Source organism: Asparagus officinalis, chromosome 4 (assembly GCF_001876935.1).
Source record: "Asparagus officinalis chromosome 4, Aspof.V1, whole genome shotgun sequence".
NCBI classification, from domain to species: Eukaryota; Viridiplantae; Streptophyta; class Magnoliopsida; order Asparagales; family Asparagaceae; genus Asparagus; species Asparagus officinalis.
The window spans coordinates 91,160,562-91,180,918 of NC_033797.1; the positions used below are offsets into that span (position 1 = coordinate 91,160,562).

General features: G+C 36.1%; 1 protein-coding gene across 3 annotated transcripts in view; it reads left to right on the forward strand.

Moving 5' to 3' along the window:
* LOC109837842 (DNA-directed primase/polymerase protein) overlaps positions 1–20,357 on the forward strand; it is a 48,494-nt gene that overhangs the window by 19,383 nt on the left and 8,754 nt on the right. For all 3 annotated transcript variants that reach the window (XR_002246472.1, XM_020406208.1, XM_020406207.1), the window contains exons 10-12: positions 13,066–13,278; positions 13,443–13,559; positions 15,877–16,024. Coding sequence is in view for 2 of the 3 variants with exons in the window: in XM_020406208.1 (XP_020261797.1) it covers positions 13,066–13,278; positions 13,443–13,559; positions 15,877–16,024 (478 nt within the window). In the remaining variant the exon portion in view is untranslated. The remainder of the gene's footprint in view (positions 1–13,065; positions 13,279–13,442; positions 13,560–15,876; positions 16,025–20,357) is intronic.

Consider the following 20,357-nt stretch of genomic DNA (forward strand, 5'->3'; position numbering starts at 1 on the left):
ACCACGAAAATCCAAATAGGTGGATGTGATCTACTATACATGAAAAATTCTCGAAGGATTTTTTACCCATGCGTAATATCTCTGTTGAAATCATGAGAAATCCTCGTAATTAGTGGGAGAGATTTAGGTGATTAATTGTAGGGATTGATAAGGAAGATTGTTTACAGCCTGTGATTTATTAGCAGAATAATATTTCTTAATTTAGGGGATTTTTTCTTTTTTAGGAGATTCTTTTCTTTTTTTTTTGTTTTCCCTATTGTATTATAAATAGAGGATTAGAGATGTACAAAAGGATATGAATTTTTAGTGAAAATATAAAAACACATTCTCGTTTGGACAAATTTTTAAAAGAACCCTTTTTTCAATTTTATATAGCAAAACCGACCACTTTTCAAAATAATAGGTAAAAACGATCCTTTTCTTCGGAGAAGGGTCGGTTTTGCAGCAAATCAAATGCACGGGACTACCAGTCCCGTGCATTTGATGATTTTACACGACCCCACCCCCCTCACTGCACTCTGATCTCACCTAATTCCCCACCCTCCCTCTTCCCTCGTGGACCCCACACCCACTACCTCTCCCTCTCCCTCTCCCTCATTTCACTCCTGACCTCACCTCATTCCACTCGTGACCTCCCCCTCCTCTCCCTCCTCCCCTTCCTCCGCCTCAAAGACCTCCACCTCTCCCTCTCCCTCCTCTCCGACCTCATCCCCATCTCCCTCGCCCTCCCAAATTAGGGCTCTACCCAAAACTAGGCTAACAGTGTCTCGTGCACCGTCACCTTGCATCGCGCCGCAGCGCCCATCGGAGAAAGTGGTGGCGTGGTACTGTGCTATTACTTCCTGAAGAGTCGTAATTTGGGAGAGTAGAGCCCTAATTTGGGAGGGCGAGGGAGATGGGGATGAGGTCGGAGAGGAGGAGGGAGAGGGAGAGGTGGAGGTCTTTGAGGCGGAGGAAGGGGAGGAGGGAGAGGAGGGGGAGGTCACGAGTGGAATGAGGTGAGGTCAGGAGTGAAATGAGGGAGAGGGAGAGGTAGTGGGTGTGGGGTCCATGAGGGAAGAGGGAGGGTGGGGAATTAAGTGAGATCAGAGTGCAGTGAGGGGGGTGGGGTCGTGTAAAATCATTAAATGCACGGGACTGGTAGTCCCGTGCATTTGATTTGCTGCAAAAACGATCCTTCTCCGAAGAAAAGGGTCGTTTTTACCTATTATTTTGAAAAGTGGTCGGTTTTGCTATATAAAATTAAAAAAAGGGTTCTTTTAAAAATTTGTCCTTCTCGTTTCTGTCAACATGGTATCAGAGCTGAGATTTTTCCAATCCTAGCCATCAATGGAGACCACCACCATCAATAGAAGATGATCAATGTCCTCTGAAAGTCCAGATGGTGAAACAAAAGAAGTCTCCACCGTGAGGTTAGGTGGACAGGAAACTTCGTCCTTTCAACTCACGGTGGAAAAATTAAATGGAATAAATTTTCGGGAATGGGCTCAGTCCATCAAACTCGTGATCGACGGCAAGGGAAGACTTGGTTACCTTACCGGCGAAACGAAGAAGCCAGCCTCAATCGACACTGCCATTTTGCAAAAGTGGAAGTCAGAAAACTCGTTAGCGCGGCTTGGCTAGTCAACTCCATGAAGCTTTCCATCAGAAAAACCTATCTATTCCTGCCGACGGCGAAGGATGTCTGAGATACAGTGAGGAAAACGTATTCTGATGCTGGAAATTTTTCCCAGATCTTTAAAATCAAGACCCGATTATGACAGATGAAACAAGGAGAAAGGGAGGTCACGAATTACTATATGGAAATGACCTCCCTCTAGCAGGAGCTTGACCTGAGTGTTGAAGAAGAATGGGAATGTTCTGAAGATAGTGTCAAATACAAAAGAAGACTCAAAAATGAACGGGTCTATGAATTCCTTGCTGGGCTCAACCGCGAATTGGACGACGTTAGAAGCAGGATTCTCGGTCGACATCCTCTGCCAAAAACTTGTGAAGTCTTTGCAGAAGTGAGGCGAGAAGATAACAGGAGGAAGGTGATGATGCAAGAGAAATGGCCTATTGGGCCTGAAAGATCCGCATTAACAACCCATGGAATACACAGTGGTTCAGTTTTCTATCAGCCTGTTGGGCTGGAAAAACTGCCCTAAACACCCGTGGAGGACAAGCTGGGTCAGGCCCAAACCAGCCCAGAAGATATCCATGGTGTGATCACTGTCGGAAGCCCGGACATACCAAGAAAACCTATTAGGAGATACATGGTAAGCTGGCTGATTGGAGGCTAAAATTTAACACCAGAAACCGAGGTGGCTACCAGGTTATTGCTGATAATCAGGCAGAGAGAAAGCGGGAGGGACATGGCAACAATTCCATCTCAAGTGGAGCATTTAATTCTAAACAATTGGGACAACTCTACAAAATTTTCTCTAGTCTTCAACCTGCCGGTCAGTCTTCTTCAAATGTTTCTTCTGTTTCATTAGCACACAGAGGTAATTTTTTGAGAGCTCTAATTTTTTGAGAGCTCGAATTTTCGAGTCTATAGACAGGGGAATCTGTCCTTCATGTCCCAAATTTGTCATGCAATCTATTGTCCATTAGTCAGTTGACAAGAAATTCTAATTGCTCTGCTAAATTTTTCACATCACATTGTGTATTTCAGGACCTATCATCGGGGAAGACGATTGGCAGTGCTAAGGAATGTGAGAGACTCTACTATTTTGAGGAGGCCAATATGAGTAAGCAGTGTCAAATTGCAACTTGTGATTCTGCATCTAGTTCAAAAAATAATCAAAAAATAATGAAATAATGTTATGGCATTTTAGAATGGGTCATCCTAATTTTTAATATTTGAGACAATTGTTTCCTTCCATGTTTTCTAATAAAAGTAATTTAAATTTCCAATGTGAAATTTGTGAACTCGCAAAACATCAACGTACTTCATTCCAAAAATCCGGATACAAGCCATCTAAACCATTCGGTATGATTCATAGCGATTTGTGGGGTCTATATCGAACTTTTAATCGTACTCACACGAGATGGTTTGCCACCTTTATTGATGACCATACCCGAGTCAGCTGGGTTTACTTGCTAAAAGAAAATTCCGATGGTCGTTCTGTTTTTATCAATTTTCACTCAATGATAAAAACACAATTCCAAACACAAATTCAAATTTTTCATACCGACAATGGCAAATAATTTTTCAATAATATTTTGGGTGATTTCTTCAAGAACATGGAATAATACATCAAAGTTCATGTTTTGTTACTCCCTAGCAAAACGGAGTTGCTAAACGTAAAAATCGACATCTCCTCGAAGTAGCTCGCGCTTTAATGTTTACTACAAACATGCCCAAAATGTTCTGGGGAGATGCCATCTTAACATCCACTTATCTCATTAATAGAATGTCAAGCCGTGTTCTTTTTTTCGATACTCCTCTCCAAAGATTCCCAAAATTTTTCCTTATGTCTCGCCTCAGCTCTAATCTATCTCTTAGAGTGTTCAGATGTACTGTCTTTGTTCATATTCATCATTAAGGCAAATTAGATCCTAGAGCTCTCAAATGTGTTTTTATAGGATATTCTCCTACTCAGAAAGGCTACAAGTGCTATGACCCATCAACAAAGAAGGTATTTGTTAACCTCGATGTTACCTTCTTTGAAAACACTCCTTATTTCAAAAAATCCTCTCTTCAGGGGGAGAATTTGAGAGAAGATCGTTTTTTGGATTTTGACTTAAATTTTGACCTCTTCCCTGCCACTGCCGAACCTATTTCTCCCGATACTGCCAAAAATATCTCTGAGTCCATCACATCATCTCATCCTAATATGCCATTTACGGAAGGAACCTTGAACTCAGGGGGAGATGCAGGAAAACAAAGTGACAAGGTGATTATTGTTTATTCAAGACGGACAAAATCAAAATATGAGGAGAACCTTATACTCGAGGCACCAAAAGAATCGGATCTGATGATAGCTTCAAGTAATCATGAGTCTCCATCCGAGTTATCCGATCTTGATTTGCCCATTGCTCTCAGAAAACAAACTCGATCATGTACTCTTCATCCTATCTATAAGTTTATGTCTTACAATGCTTTGTCTACTAAGTTGCATACTTTTACCTCTAACCTTGATAGTACAGAAGTTCCAAAGAATATTCAGGAGGCCTTGGAGGTTCCCAAATGGAGAAAAGCAGTAAAGGAGGAAAAGGAAATACAGGCCTTGGAAAAAAATGAAACATGGGAGGTGATGGATTTACCTAGAGGGAAGAAACATGTTGGCTGCAAATGAGTCTTTACTACAAAGTACAAGGCTGATGGGACAATAGAACGGCACAAAGCTCGTCTAGTCGCAAAAAGGTTTTCACAAACCTATGGTGTTGACTACACAGAAACATTCGTTCCTGTAGCAAAGTTGAATACAGTTCGAGTTCTTCTGTCATTGAAGTGAATTTGGACTGGCCCCTTCAACAAATTGACATTAAAAACACATTCTTGAATGGTGAGCTAGAAGAAGTCTACATGACAATACCACCAGGTTTCAACAAAAGGAGCGAAGAAAACAGGGTATGTAAACTTAAGAAGTCATTATATGGTCTCAAGCAATCACCAAGAGCATGGTTCGATAGATTTGCTAAGGTGGTAAAAGGGCAAGGATACCAACAAGGATAATCAGATCACACTATGTTCTTTCAACATGCAAAAAATGGAACGAAGACAATCCTGATTGTGTATGTTGAAGATATAATCCTAACTGGAGACAATATAATAGAGATGGAGAGATTAAAGAAGATTCTAGCCACTGAATTCGAAGTTAAAGACTTAGGACAAATGCGGTATTTCTTGGGAATGGAGGTCGCCAGATCAAAAAAGGGTCTTAGTATCTCTCAGAGAAAATACGTTCTCGATCTCTTAACTGAGACCAGCATGCTTGGATGTAAGCCAAGTGATACACCAATTGAAGTCGTGAAAAGAACAGAAGACATTGGGGAACTAGTTGAAAAGGATAGGTATCAAAGACTAGTTGGCAAGTTGATCTACTTATCACACACAATACCTGATATTGCCTTTGCCGTCAGTGTAGTAAATCAACACATGCACTCACCAAGGGAAAAACTCATCTAGAATCAGTATACAAGATTCTCAGATATCTTAAGGGTTCACCAGGTAAAGGAATATTCTTCAAGAAGAGTGGAAGTAGAGAAATAGAAATATTTACAGATGCTAACTGGGCAGGTTTAACGGAAGATAGAAGGTTAACCATCGGGTATTGCACATTTGTATGGAGAAACTTGGTAACCTGGAGGACTAAAAAGCAAAATGTGGTGGCTAGATGCAGTGCCGAAACTGAATTTAGAGCAGTCGCACAAGGGATGTGTGAAGGTTTATGGTTGAAGAAACTCTTGGAAGAACTACATGTCACAGTAAAATTTCCAATCAAACTTTATTGTGATAACAAAACAGCCATCAATTTTTCTTTCAACTCAGTTCAACATGACAAGACAGCATGTAGAAGTGGATAGACATTTCATCAAGGACAAAGTTGAAGATGGGACCATTTGTATGACCTATGTTCCTACAAAAGAACAAGCTGCAGATATCTTCACCAAATGACTTCCTCGGCAAACCTTTGAAGATCTTATTTGCAAGTTGGATATGATCAATATCTACAATCCAACTTGAGGGGAAGTGTTGAAATCATGAGAAATCCTCGTAATTAGTGGGAGAGATTTAGGTGATTAATTGTAGGGATTGATTAGGAAGAAAATCATGAGAAATCCTCGTAATTAGTGGGAGAGATTTAGGTGATTAATTGTAGGGATTGATTAGGAAGATTGTTTACAGCCTGTGATTTATTAGCAGGGAGAGATTTAGGTGATTAATTGTAGGGATTGATTAGGAAGATTGTTTACAGCCTGTGATTTATTAGCAGAATAATAGTTCTTAATTTAGGGGATTTTTTCCTTTTTTAGGAGATTCTTTTCTTTTTCTGTTTTTCCTATTGTATTATAAATAGAGGATTAGAGATGTACAAAGGATATGAATTTTTAGTGAAAATATGAAAACACATTCTCGTGTCTGTCAACAATGTCATTAAAATCAACGCTTCAAAATTTTCATAAAGTTTAATTTTTCACCTCTTGATTCATGATTCAAAACCCATCGAAATTCTTTGAAATTTTGTTTTCTAGATAGTTCATGTATAACAGACCACATCTACTTGTTTGGACTTTTAAATTTGGGTTAATGGTATCCGCATGTTGGATACAATTATCCTTGGTACCAAGTACAAAATTAGTGCTTGATAGTAATGCGGCCACTTCTCATTTACACATTTAAAGTTATCAAACGAAAAATATTCCCCGCTTGATTACTCACTCATTAATGAGTGGAACCGCCCACATCACTAACAAGGACCAAATTTGGTCCTTTGTACCAAGGATACCCATATGTCTCGTATACATACATGCACACATACATACATACATACATACATACATACATACATACATGAAATAATCTAATTTGTTTAAATGACCTAACAAAAATAGGGTGTGTCGTACTCAATAAGTGAATATTATCCATAAATTTAAGATGAGTTTTAGTTAGACGCCTATAAGTTGTAGAAATGGATACTGACACATGTTATGTCTGTGTATGTTGGATGCCCTTTTTTTAGGGAAAGTGTCCATACCATGGCAATGAAGACTAATAGGTTTGTTTTGTGTGGGTGTGTGTTTGGGAGGGGGAGGGTAACATTGATACATTCACTAATCTGCTAGACCGACCAAGTCCATTCTAGTTTAGGGTTTTTGTGCATGCATACTCCCAAATCTGTTCTTTGAAAGTCTGGCCTTCAAATCTAGATATTTGCTAATTTACCCTCATTCTTCCACATATAGTCATTATATTCCACGGTATGTTAGTTCATACATATTTTTATAAAGACTAATCAGCCTCTAATTATGTAATTTAGCTGCTAATTAGTTTAGAGAGGGAGAAAGAGGGGAAGGGGATAGCTAGCGAGTCGGCCGACAACGTGAGTCATTGATACAAGAGAGAGGTTCTTGTTGACACAATCAAGTTTGTCTCTGTCCATATGTACGTGAGAGTTGGGGGACTTCGACAATGGAGCATCGGTGGTCAGGCTCATGCTGGCTATCAGTAAGTGAATGGTGGAGGATAAAGATAAAAGGATAGAGATAGAGAGGAGATGATATTATGAAGATTTTATCTCTTCTGTCACTAAATTAATGATGTTAAAATTGGAGGGCATTTTTTACCTTATATATGAGAAAGAAGAGTAAATTAGCAAATATGTAGTTAAAACTATAGATTTAGCTCATTGCATGCCTATTAGGATATTCATACTCTATATTTAAATAACATAATAAGGTATGTTTGGATGCCATGGTGATTTTGGTACGGTGTTTTCAAAACACCATGATGTTTTTTCTTCAAAAGTATTCTCAAAACGCCATGGCAAATGTTTTTGGCCAACAATAGTTTGACCATTTATAACATTAGTATTAAATATATTATTAATATATTAAATATTAATTATAATATAATATATTTTAACTAATATATTATAATATTATATATATTATGAGTAAAACTTCTATAAACTTAAGTGGATATGAACACTTGTCCATTAACTTTTTTATCACTGCCTCATGCTTTGAGATTTGGGCTACACATCAAGGCTATCTTTGAAATTTGTGCCTCGACTTGTATCACATGCTAGCACAAATCTCAATACACAATCAATTAATAAAAAAGTTGGTAGAAAATGGCTCCTATCCACTTAAGTTTATAGGAGTTTTACTCTATATATAATTAACATATTTATAATATTATATAACTAATAGATTATAATGTTATATACTGTACATATTTATAATATATATTATATCATAATACTTAAATATTATTTTCAAATATTAATATATTTAATTATTTTATCTAAATATGTTATTGCCATTAATATATTAACTTTTATAAATAATAATGTATTAACATTTTCTTTTTATAATATAATATATATAATTATATTATGATATTATTATTATATCAATCTTTGTTATAATACATGTAATTCATCATTAATAAGTTATTTACTTTATAATATATAATTATTTTATCATTATTTTATAATGTAATATATTATTATTTATTATATAATATATTATGAATATATTGAATAATATTAATAATTATTATTAATAATTAATCTTTTATTCTTAAATGAGTTATTATTTTGTTATTAAATGTTATTATTACATAACATGTTAAAAAAATTTAATATATTATATAATATATTATTCATACATTAATAATATATTTAATTCATAGTATTGATATATTAGGAATATAATATTATAATGTAATTTATTTAAATAATATGATTTAATATTATATTATATTATATTATATTATGTAGCAAATAGAATATATCTTTATTTTATTACTATATTTTTATTTATATATTTAATTTATTATTATTTACTATTAATATAATATATAATAGTATTTGAAATATAATTATTATGTTTTATTAATTATAATATTATATGTATTACTAATTAACAAGGTTTTAAATATCGATCGACATGTCCGATATGTCGGCCGATATAACCGACACGACATGGACGTTTTCAACTCGTATGTCGGTTTGCAGGGCCAAATCGGAAATATCAGGGTCATATCGGGCATATCGGCCTATTTTTTAGCTTTGAAAAATCGACCGATATGGTACTTTTTTTTAAGATCTGTTTTTTGTTATCGGGTTTGGATTTAGTAATAAATACCCAAACCCGTTTGACTCGTTCTCATGTTTAAGGATTCCTTATGAACCCGATAGAAAGAATTTATGAACCCAAATCCATATATTATTTACTTTTTTATATGTTTAGTCTATAGAATTTATAAAGTATGCTTATATTAAATTTATGAATGCTTAGATTACATTTAGGACATGATATTATACATATGCGTACTATCCGATATGGCAATCCGATATTTAGTCAATATCCCCCGATATATCCCCGATTTTCGCTATCCGATATGGATTTCAGCCATCCGACATGAACCCGACATCCGATATTTAAAACCTTGCTAATTAATGGTATTAAACATAATATTGATATATTTGGAAACTAATGTTACAATGTAAGATATTAAATAATACAATTTAATACTATATTATATTATATTATATTATATTATATTATTGTAATGAATATATTATATTACATATATTATTAATACACTGCTTGACATTATATTAACACCATTGAAACTCAAAACGCAAACACCAAACTTGAAACACCTTTTTGGTGTTCTGAAATAAGTGTTGTGTTTTTTGTTTTTGATATTGTAGCCTAACAAAAACACCATGGTTTCCAAACACATGGGGTTTTGTTTTTGGCAGAAACAACATGGAAACATTAAAAACACTATGGCTGCCTAACTTATGGAAATTATGTGCCTTACATATATATATATATTTTAATTCTATAGTATTAGAAAACAGGTTTTGTATGTTATCATAGAGTAACCACTTGAGTAAGAATAAATGAAAGAGAGACTAAACTGTTTCTTTTTACTATAGATTTACATCAAGGATCAGTTGTAAGCCCTTGTACATTAGTTAGAAACCAAATTATTGGACATAGTCAAGATGAAATCGTATGGTGTTCTTTGCCAATGATATAGTATTCGTAAACTAGAAAAAAAAGTATAATTTCTAAATAAGAAAGGTGGAGACAAGCTCCAAAAACTACGTGTTTTAGAATAAGTAGAACAAAAGAGAATACATAGAATGCATGTTTAATAAAATTAAAAAGAGGAAAAAATCCTATAGGACGTATTGATGGTTAGAAAATATCTAAAAGTAATTACTTTCGTTATTAGGATAAATTATTCTTCATGATGGTGAGATTTACGATGATGTTGTTCGTATAATAAAATCTGGATGATTAAAATGGAGTGTTTCGAGTCTTGTGTGATTGCCGAATATCTATGAAACTAAAGGGAAAGTTCTACATGGGGGTTATAAGACCAATAATGCTTTACGAATCAAAATGTTGAGATTGCTTTTATTGGGGATAAAATGAGAAAGAATTGATGTAGGTGATTTGCTCATGTACAATGTAGACCTCTTTGTGCACCAGTTAGGAAAAGTGATAATTTATAGTTAATGGGGCTAAGAGATCTAGAAGTAGACATAAAAAAATTTGGTTTGAAGCAATTAAGCAGGTTATGATAATGGTTAAAAGGTTACGATAGTGGTTAACTTAATGGAAGAGATGGTCTAGAATAGAGCGGAATGGAAGAATAAGATTTATGTAGCCGACCTCAAACATTTGGGATAAGGGTTGTTGTTGTTACATAAGAAGTAGGTTTTGAATGTGTGTTGTTGTTGTATAGCAAGTAGGTTGTGTCTGTTAGACCCTAGAGGGGGGGTGATTAGGGTCTTATGCTAATCTAATCCGATTTAAATGCCAATTAAAATTAATTAATACGTTATCCTAGCAAGTATGAAATACAACAATATTTGTAAGCTAGGATAAGCAATATAAACAATAAGATATATCCTATATGATGAAATATATATGCAAGGATATATAAACTAACACAAGGGTAAACAATATGAACTAGATAGTGGATCATATAAATAATGAGCTAATGACAATGGCGACAAGAATTATAAACACAAGTATAAATAAACGCCAAAGCACATTCAAACACAAGATATGATCACGGAGTTCGGACCTTCCATCCTACGTCTCCGCTCCCCACTCCCGGGGAGAAATCCACTATCAACCGGGTTTTCTACGTTCACCCGAACAACGTTTACACCTCACACTCGGTTTTCTAGCTAACCGAAAACTTTACAATCAACACACTATTGTAATCCCACTCTACACCAACTAAGTGTTGGACCTAGCCGTGTCTCCCTCAAGTGCTCGGTTACAACCTCTCCCTAGGCACGTCAACCGACGCCACTCCTCTTGGGACGATCCCCGACTCTCACCACACACTCCTCACTCGGTGTACAAGTGTATTACAAAGTGATTCTCACAATAAGCACAAATATGACAAATGATTGTTCTCAAAACAAGGTGAGAACTCAATTAAGCACAACTCTTAGTCACAAACCCACAACCCCAAATTATACTATGAATGTAAATACAATAAGCTCAAAAGGTTGTGTGTGAACAAAGAGATATAAATCAAAACTAAACTCAATGTAGTTCTAGCTTAATAACAATGATAATCAAATATATAAAAAAGCTAGAAATAGAGTTTAGAAAACTTCTCAATATATCAAGAGTGGAGGGAGAAGAGTTGGATGCCCAAACACCAATAGATGATCTCCTCAAGCTCTTGTAGAATTGAATCACAAAAACAAACTCTCAATTTGCTTAAAAGCTTTTTAAACACACTTAAATCAAACTAAAACCCTTGTTAAAACTTTCTTAAACTTGTTTTAAAACTCTCTTGGATAACTTTAAAAGACATCAGCAATGGGGTATATATACCCACTAGAAATCTCAGCAAAAACCCCCAAAACAAATGACAAAACAGCCCCCAGAGAAACAGCTCAGAAATAGCCGTTAGAAGTCCAACGGTCATATTGTCGGTCGACCGAAAATCCCGTCGGTCGACCGATGAGAGCAAAAACACGAAGAAAACTTTCTGGACTAACGTCGGTCGACCGGAAATTCTGTCGGTCGACCGATTTGAGCTCTCGGTCTGGTTTCGAAAAAGGACTTCCCAAATGAAAAATATCATTATTTTGCAAAATAGTCCAAAACATGAAAACCTGAAAATTGATATTTTGATATTTTGACTTAAACACCATTTTGAAACCTTATGAAATGATTGTATAGACTTGATAAAAGATATAACATGTTGTTATGAAGTCTATAATCTAGAAATACAATATTTTCATAAATTTGCATATTCTATGCAATATATTCAAAACACTAAATATGATTTCATTAAATATAAGCTTGTTAAAGGTGAAATCATATATAGGCATATAAACATGAAACAAAATAGTATTTTCCAATTATTCATTTGTTTCATATATAAACTCGAAAATTATTAAACCAAAAACATATATGTATATATATAACTGTATATATACAAAACCAAAACCAAAGCGTGTATGTGTGTGTATGATTGAGCTTAAAGTACTAACACACATAATATAAAACCTAAAACTAATTTACCCAAGCTTGATCTTGATTTTTATTGTAGCTCAACTTGGTACACGTTGCGGATGAAGCTTGAACTTGATCTTTAACTTTGAATAGCAAGGCTTCACCGACATTCCGCCAACCTCCTTTGGATATGATCGTTGAAGCTCTATTCCATCCATCCTCCAACAACGTTGTTTGTCTACAAAACATAGGAATGCACAAACACTAGACAAACAACATTAGTAATAAATTGTTTGTTAAACATCATCAAAACAAGAAGGCCAACAGTGTCCATGTGTGTCTGTGTGTGGGTGCATGCACATGCAAGTAGGGGCGGCGACTTGGGGGTAGAGACACAGGTGTCCTATTTTATCATTTCTGAAAATTGGAAATTTTCGATTTTTATCATCTCTCCAAATTTAACAGATGGAATTTTCCGATGTAATGTGCGTTGTTTTTTTATATGAAATATTGTTTCAATCTTAAACTTAAATAAATAAAGTCAGCTGCAATAAATCCAGAAATGCTTATGGCTTATCATGTTATCATTCTGCTTTAAATCCTAAAAATAAAATAGTTATTTAGAGGGAAGCAATTTTTTGGATTGAACTTGTTAATGAAGATCAGCTCAAAGGTATGTCAGGCAAGGAAAACCTACCAATTCAGGATTTGGTTTCTCTCTTGCTTCATAGGAACTTAATAGAAGGGATGTTTCTTAAATGAGTTTATGTGTGGTATAGACTTCAAAAAGCCTGAATTGCATAGTGATATGGCTAGATACCTATTGTTAGGTACTTTTTTCTTTAATTATTTTGCTTTACAAAATAATTCTAACTTGTTGTAGAAATATCTGCTTATCAGGTGTGTTCGCGCATCACCAGTTTACGGGAAAGTGACCCTCAGTTTGAGAAACTTTACATTAGAAAAGATTCAAGCACATCTGACTGCACTGATCACCTTTTCCTCGATAGTGGTGTTTATACACGAAATCGCTGTTTTCGTCTAGCTCTCTCATCGAAGGCTGGGAAAAATGCTTTTCTTCAGCCAACTGGACGCTTTAGATGTAAGAATATGGTACGTCATGTGTCTGTACTAGACCTTCAATAGTTTGGGTCTTTTTTATAATATTCCTCTCATTCAGTCATTCAACTATTACATTAATTAACAATTATGAAAAGTTTTGATCTTTTTCTTATTTCTTCTGCATCATTTATTAGTTTTGCTGCAAATGATTGCAGAATGAACAACAAGTGTTCTTGGAATCACTTATTTGCAGAATTGATGTGGACTGTGACAAACTGTTAACATGCAAAATGGATTTGGATTGCAAGAAAATCCTTTGCTTTGAGACTGAGGTAAACTTATTTCAGAACACGAAATTTTATGTCAGATCCCTTGACTATATAAATTATGAGTGTTATTTTATGTGCATTTCTAAATTGCTTTTATAAGGATGCCCACGTTATTGCTTACTCCATAGATGCTATACTTTTTTGCCTACTGATATTTGATATGATAGTCATTTTTCTCCTTGCTGACGTTTCTATCAGTATTTTTAGGTTCAGATAGTTCCCTATTAAGATAGGTAAAAGGAAACCTGATAGATGGTTTGGAATTGTTGGACATGTAGTCCACCCAGTCAAGATTTGATCTTTGAATTAGAGTGAGAGTCATAGCTGTTTGGTACTTTGAAGTTCTAAACATTCATATGCAAGGAGTTCTTTTTTTTCCTGAATTTTTTGAATTTGTAAACGGACATATTATGTTAAATGTAAAACATTAGTTCAGTGTGGCCATCACACTTCATATCATATCATATCATATGTATAATAAGCATTTCTAACATTTCATGTCAAGCTCATGGCACGTCCTCTGGTAGCAAAAGAAAAAAAAGAAGAAAAGGGAAGAATAATAGTTATAACATCATGTGAATGAATGAAAAGTTGTATGTCCATAGATACTGAAAGTGCACGTATACAAAGATCTTGAAGTATGAAAGTGCTTAATGAATACAACATGATGTATTAACAAACCAGATATCAAGTATATGTCTGTAGGTTGAAGAAGCAAAATAAGAACTACAGCATGTGTATTATCAGGTGAAAGGGAGAAAGAAAGAAGAGAGCCTTAATGTTTAATTGCAGATCCAAGATGTATCCATCTTCATCTTTTTACATACTCACAAACCGAGGCCATTTTGTTTTACATACAAATAGAGGTGTAACTGGGAAATCATAGGTAAGTACTACTAAAAATGTACCTCTGGTGCAGTTTACAATTATGAGATAGGGAAAGAAGTAGTAAAATCATAGGTAAGACGGAGAAGGTTGACCAGAGTCAAAATCCACCATCACAAGACCGCCAAAACGTAAAATCCAAGTTGCATATGTATGCATGCAGTGTTCAATGTGTAATATGGAAAAATAGCCTAGTGAGGATGAATCGATGATCTTGGTTGCAAGGAACAATATAGGATTAATCCCAGATCAATTAGGGAGTCATTATATATGGTTAAATTAGTTTGGACGCATTACTTTAATAGGAGTTTTTGCTGATCCTGTGGGTTTCAAGCCAATTCATCAAAGCATCTATTTTGCTCATCTTGTGATTTGGCCTTAGCCAACTTCCTAACAAGTTGTATCACAGCCCATGTTCGTATCATCTTCTATCCAACTGGTAAATATGCAATGCACTTTATTTGTTCTTCACAAAGTGATGGGTAACAGTCCATGATAATATGTGCAGAAGAGGCTTCTTATAATCTAAAGAATGTCTCGGCGTGAAAAGTGCTTATCCATGGAGAAGGGAAAAGAGATCTAATGACCGGAAATACTATTAAAGTATTGCCATTTTGCTCTGCCCAGAAACTGTGAAAACAAGCAATAGACACATACATTCTTCTCTTGATGATTCCTACATCTTAGTCATCTCTTCCATTATCATGCATCCTAAAATTTCATTCTTCTATTCATTCCAGTACAACTATTGGTCTTAGCTATTTCTCATCGTCTTGAATTCTAAGCTGTTAAGTAGGCAACTGGTGTCCACTGGAGTCTACTACCATAAGAAACATTGCTATAAGACTGGCTTCAAACTTCAGATAAATGTCTGCTTCACAGACCTATTTTCCCCCTTGTTTTTCTGCGTTATGAAGGGGTCATAGGTCCTATGTTCATGGTTGCAAGGTATTAACACATAAGTTGTGCAGCTCTACTGCATATAAATGTTTATGTACCTGATTTAACATGATAGATAGTAAACAGCGCCTTTTGCAAGTTTCCCTGACTGCCATTTGATAAAAAATTCAATGGTTTTTGAGTGCCTGTTGACAACAGCTACAAGGGTCCATTTGTACCTTTATGTGCTTTGTTGGAAGAATTACATTATTTTGACTGAAACCCAGCAACATCAGTTTACATGGTTGGCTTTCAGAAGCTCCTTAATCATTGCAGAAAATACTGCAGGGTGAAAAATATGTAGCTTCATAGTTATCAGTTTCTGATGCAACTGCCTCACAGCCTGCATCAATTTTCATTTGTCATGTTTCTTTGACTCTAAATGATTTTCTGAAATTCTCTGTCAAGAACATTGATCTTTCATTGATTTGTAATTTTTTATGTGACTTTTTATTGGTAACGGTATTAAGAAACAAAAGTTTTCTTTGTGAATCAGGTCCATGAACACATAAATGGCACCCTGCGAGATATTCCATTAAGTGCTTCTGGAAATGATGTTCCAAGCTCATACTTTTCTGGAAGATCTCCATTCCCAGCTTTGGACACTTTTGTGGAATCTATTGCCTCTACTGGAAATATTTCAGGTGGTACTGTACTTATTTATTTATTTTTGGTTTTAGGTTATAGGGATGATAGGAAAAGCTGTAGATGATTGAGACTCTATTAGGTGGAGAAGGCAGCTGGTGCAGAGTGTTGTAGAGGATAACACCTGGAGTGTTAGTGGCCGCTGAAGGGGCTAGACGATGCACTACAATGTTAGAAATGAGATACTAATGAATGTCCAGAACCAATCAGAAGTTCAAGATGAGCTAGACCAGATAACAGATTACATGAGAATGTTCCTTTTACTCTGATAAGATAATGGCACCAGCTCCAATAATGCATCCTTGATAGCCAGTTAGGTTTAGAGTTTTGTCAAAATTTCATGCATCCTTCCCATTATGGTGGTATGCTCCAAGAAAACCCGGTTTATGTTGATGACTTGAATGAAAATCATTGCAAGATTGCATGGGGAGGATTGCACATAGCTTGCAAATCTCAAAAAGGGGGTGAGGTAGGTATATGGCTATGGACTGTGGCAGGTATATGGCTATGGGGTGTAACAGGTCCATGGTGCTAGACAAATAAGTACCTAATTCTTTTCTTTGCCTATTCTTCTAGGCATTTAGAGATTGTATCACAAAACACCAGCGTAGCCTTTCTTATGATTATACAAAACCCATTTGACATGTAAGACTTAAATGAATATCACCGGAGGATTGTTGGGGTTGGACTACACATGACTTAACTGTCCAAAAAGGAGAGGGAGGTAGGCTAAGTTGCATGGAAACGGGTACGGGTACCCGTAGGGATGCAGATGCGGGTACTGGACATGGCAAATTTGCAAAATGTAGGGTACAGGGATACAATTACAAACACATGTTGAAGTTAGTAATTTACATGAGATCATTATTGTGTTTCAATTCATATGTTAATGGAACTAAAATTCCTATCACATTTTCAAGTTTCTTTCATTATGTTGATTACTGTAAATTGGAAACTGCTCGTTTTTGAACTAGCCACCCGGATGATCCTTTAAATCATAGTTTTTGAACTTGGGTATGAGCTAAACCAAACTCGACCCACGTCTAACGAGTAATGAGTTTCAAGAAATTATGTGAAGTGTCTGATATGTCCAAAAAGTTTATGACAAGTGTTTTAAATTAAGACATATCATATGATTGATTACGTTTTTGAACAAATGTATGCATATATCCGAGGAGTGTCCATGAAATTTGGGTATGTGTACGTGTTCAGTATGGGTACAGCTTCATGATAGAAGTACGTGGGTAACATAGGAGGTAGGTATACTGTAGCTATGGGGTGCAACTGGTCCATGGCGCATAGACAAATTAGTGACTTTAATTTTTTTTGTTTGTTCTATGCGTCATGAGATTTTATCACGAAACAACAAACGACAACGACAACATCAACAACAGTAGACCTTTATCCTTATTTGATTGAAACTGTTGTTACTTGTTAGGTGTTGGCTAGATGGTAGGATAAGATATATATGAATCGTGCCTTTGGTACTTCTGTATGTTCAGAGTTATGTAAGCGCATTGTTGGGTATGCTTTAGCTTCAATTTGCTTGAAACTCATGAGATTATCCTTCTTAGTTTGGTTAATGTTTATAATGTTCAAAGCACTATGTTGAAATGGTAAATCAGAATCATAGTAGGGTTTCTCCTCATGGATACATATATATAGGAGTACAAATGGGTAATAGGTTATTGGGTCTTAACTCGATAACCTAATATTTAATTCTAACACTCCCTCTCAAGCTGGAGCATATATATCAATCATGTCCAGTTTGTTACACAGAATGGAAAACATCTTAGGTGAAATAGCTTTAGTGAGAATGTCAGCTAACTATTCTGAAGACGGAGTGAACTGAAGAGAGATCACTTTCTTTTCCCAAGCATCTCTGACAAAATTACAATCAACTTTAATGTGCTTAGTTCTCTCATGAAATACTGGATTCTTTGTAATATGGATAGCAGATTGATTATCACAATGCATAGATCCAGGCTGAGTAAAACCAAGCTCGGTCAGCAGCTTCTGTAACTATATCATCTCACAAACAGTGTGAGCCATAGCTCTGTATTCTGCCTCTGCACTAGATCGAGATACTACATCTTGTTTCTTGCTCCTCCAGGTAATCAGATTTCCTCTAATAAAGGTGCAAAATCCAGAAGTAGACTTTCTATCTCCAATATCTCCCGCATACCCAACATCAGAATAAGAAGAGATGTGTAAATGTCCATGTTTCTTATACAGTAATCCTTTTCCCGGACAGCTTTTAACATAACCTAAAATTCTCAGAGCCGCAGTCCAGTAAACCTCTCTAGGTTTATGCATAAACTTGCTCAGTACTCCCACTGCAAAGATAATATCAGGTCTGGTTACAGTAAGATAGATCAACTTGCTAATCAATCTCCTATATCGGTCTGCATTATCGAGGAGCAGTGTTTTAAATATCGGTCGCCATGTCGGACATGGCGGCCGATATGGCGCCCCTAGCCGTCACGATATCCTTCATTTCAATACGTATTGCGTTTCTGAGGTCATGTCGGGGATATGGCGGTTTTATACCCTAGCCGTCACGATATCCTTCATTTCAATACGTATTGCGTTTCTGAGGTCATGTCGGGGACATGTAGGAAAATATCGGGTATGTCGGGCGCCATTGCGGCTAAGAAATATCGGCCAAATTTCAGAAAAAAAGGTTTTAAGCTTATTGGGTCAAGTTTGAAAAACCCGACTCGAAAATCAGGTGTCTACAATTGGTTAGTGATCCTAACATCAATAAGTTATGTATTTTTTTATATGTTTAGACAATATAATTATCAAGTATGTGAAGATTCTATTTATGATATTATATCAACCTATCCGATATGATAATCCGATATTTTTTTCATGTCCCCTGATATATCTCCGATTTTCGCTATCCGACATGAATTTTGGCCGACCGACATGAACCCGGCATCTGACATTTAAAATATTATCGAGGAGAGGACTATTATCATGCCACAAATCCATATTCACCTCCATGGGAGTGGTTGCTGGCTTACATCCCAAAAGGCCCATCTCTTCTAATAAATCCAATACATATTTCCTTTGAGATAAAAGCAAACGGTCCTTTTGATATGCAATCTCAATCTCAAGAAAGTATTTGGGTTTTCCCATATCTTTGGTCACAAAGTAACGCGAAAGGTACTCTTTAATCTCTGCTAAGGCAGCAAGGTCACTCCCAGTTAGTAAGATGTCATCAACATATACTGTCAGAATCACCAGACCAGATGTAGTACGTCGGATAAAGACGGAGTAATTAGACTGACATCGTTTGAAACCGACACTAGATATAGCAGTACTAAATTTCTCAAACCATGCCCGTAGACTTTGTTTGAGACCATAAATCGCCTTTTTAAGCTTGCAAACAGTATTCTCCCTCTAAGCAACATACCCTAGAGGTTGCTCCATATAGACTTCCTCCTGCAAGTCACCATACAAGAAGGTATTTTTAACATCCAGTTGAAACATTGTCCAGTTCAGATTAACGGTCATAGAGAAAAGTAGGTGAATGGAATTGAGACGGGCTACGGGAGAGAACGTCTCAAGATAGTCGACCCCATAAGTTTGAGTATAACCCTTAGCGACAAGACGAGCTTTATATCGATCAATCGAACCATTTGTACGATACTTCAAGGTGTAAACCCACCGACAGCCAACCACAGTAGCACCCGTCGGAAAAGATACAAGATCCCAAGTCCTTCTAGAAACAAGTGCATCCATCTTCTTATCCATGGCATGTTTCCAAACAGGAACTAACACGGCCTCCTCATAGGACCTGGGTAGAGATATAGAGGACAAGGACAAAGCAAACTGATGAGAAGGAGTAAGACGATGATAAGAAACAAAATCAGATATAGGATGATTAGTACAAGATCGTTTACCTTTCCGATGAGCAATTGGAATGTCCAGATCAGAGGAATTAGAAATATTAAAAGGAGACAGACCTTTAACGGGAGATGACTGTTCGGTTGGAGCAGAGAGAGTGACAAGAACTTTTGGACGGCGACAATACGTCAGTAGTGGCGGTGGTGCAGATAGTACAGTGGAGGCATTTTGTAGTCCTGGAGAAGATCCATTAGCAGAAGGAATGAAAGCGGGTAATGGAACGGTAGTAGGAGTAATAGATGGAGTAGGCACAGATGGATTGACAGGTGGAGATGAACCAGTCGAGGAGAAGTATGGAACAGACAAAAAAAGTTATATCTGCTGACACAAAATATCTCCTGGTGGATGAGTGATAACACCGATAACATTTTTGAGTACGCGAGTAGCCTACAAAAACACACTTAATAGATCGATGAG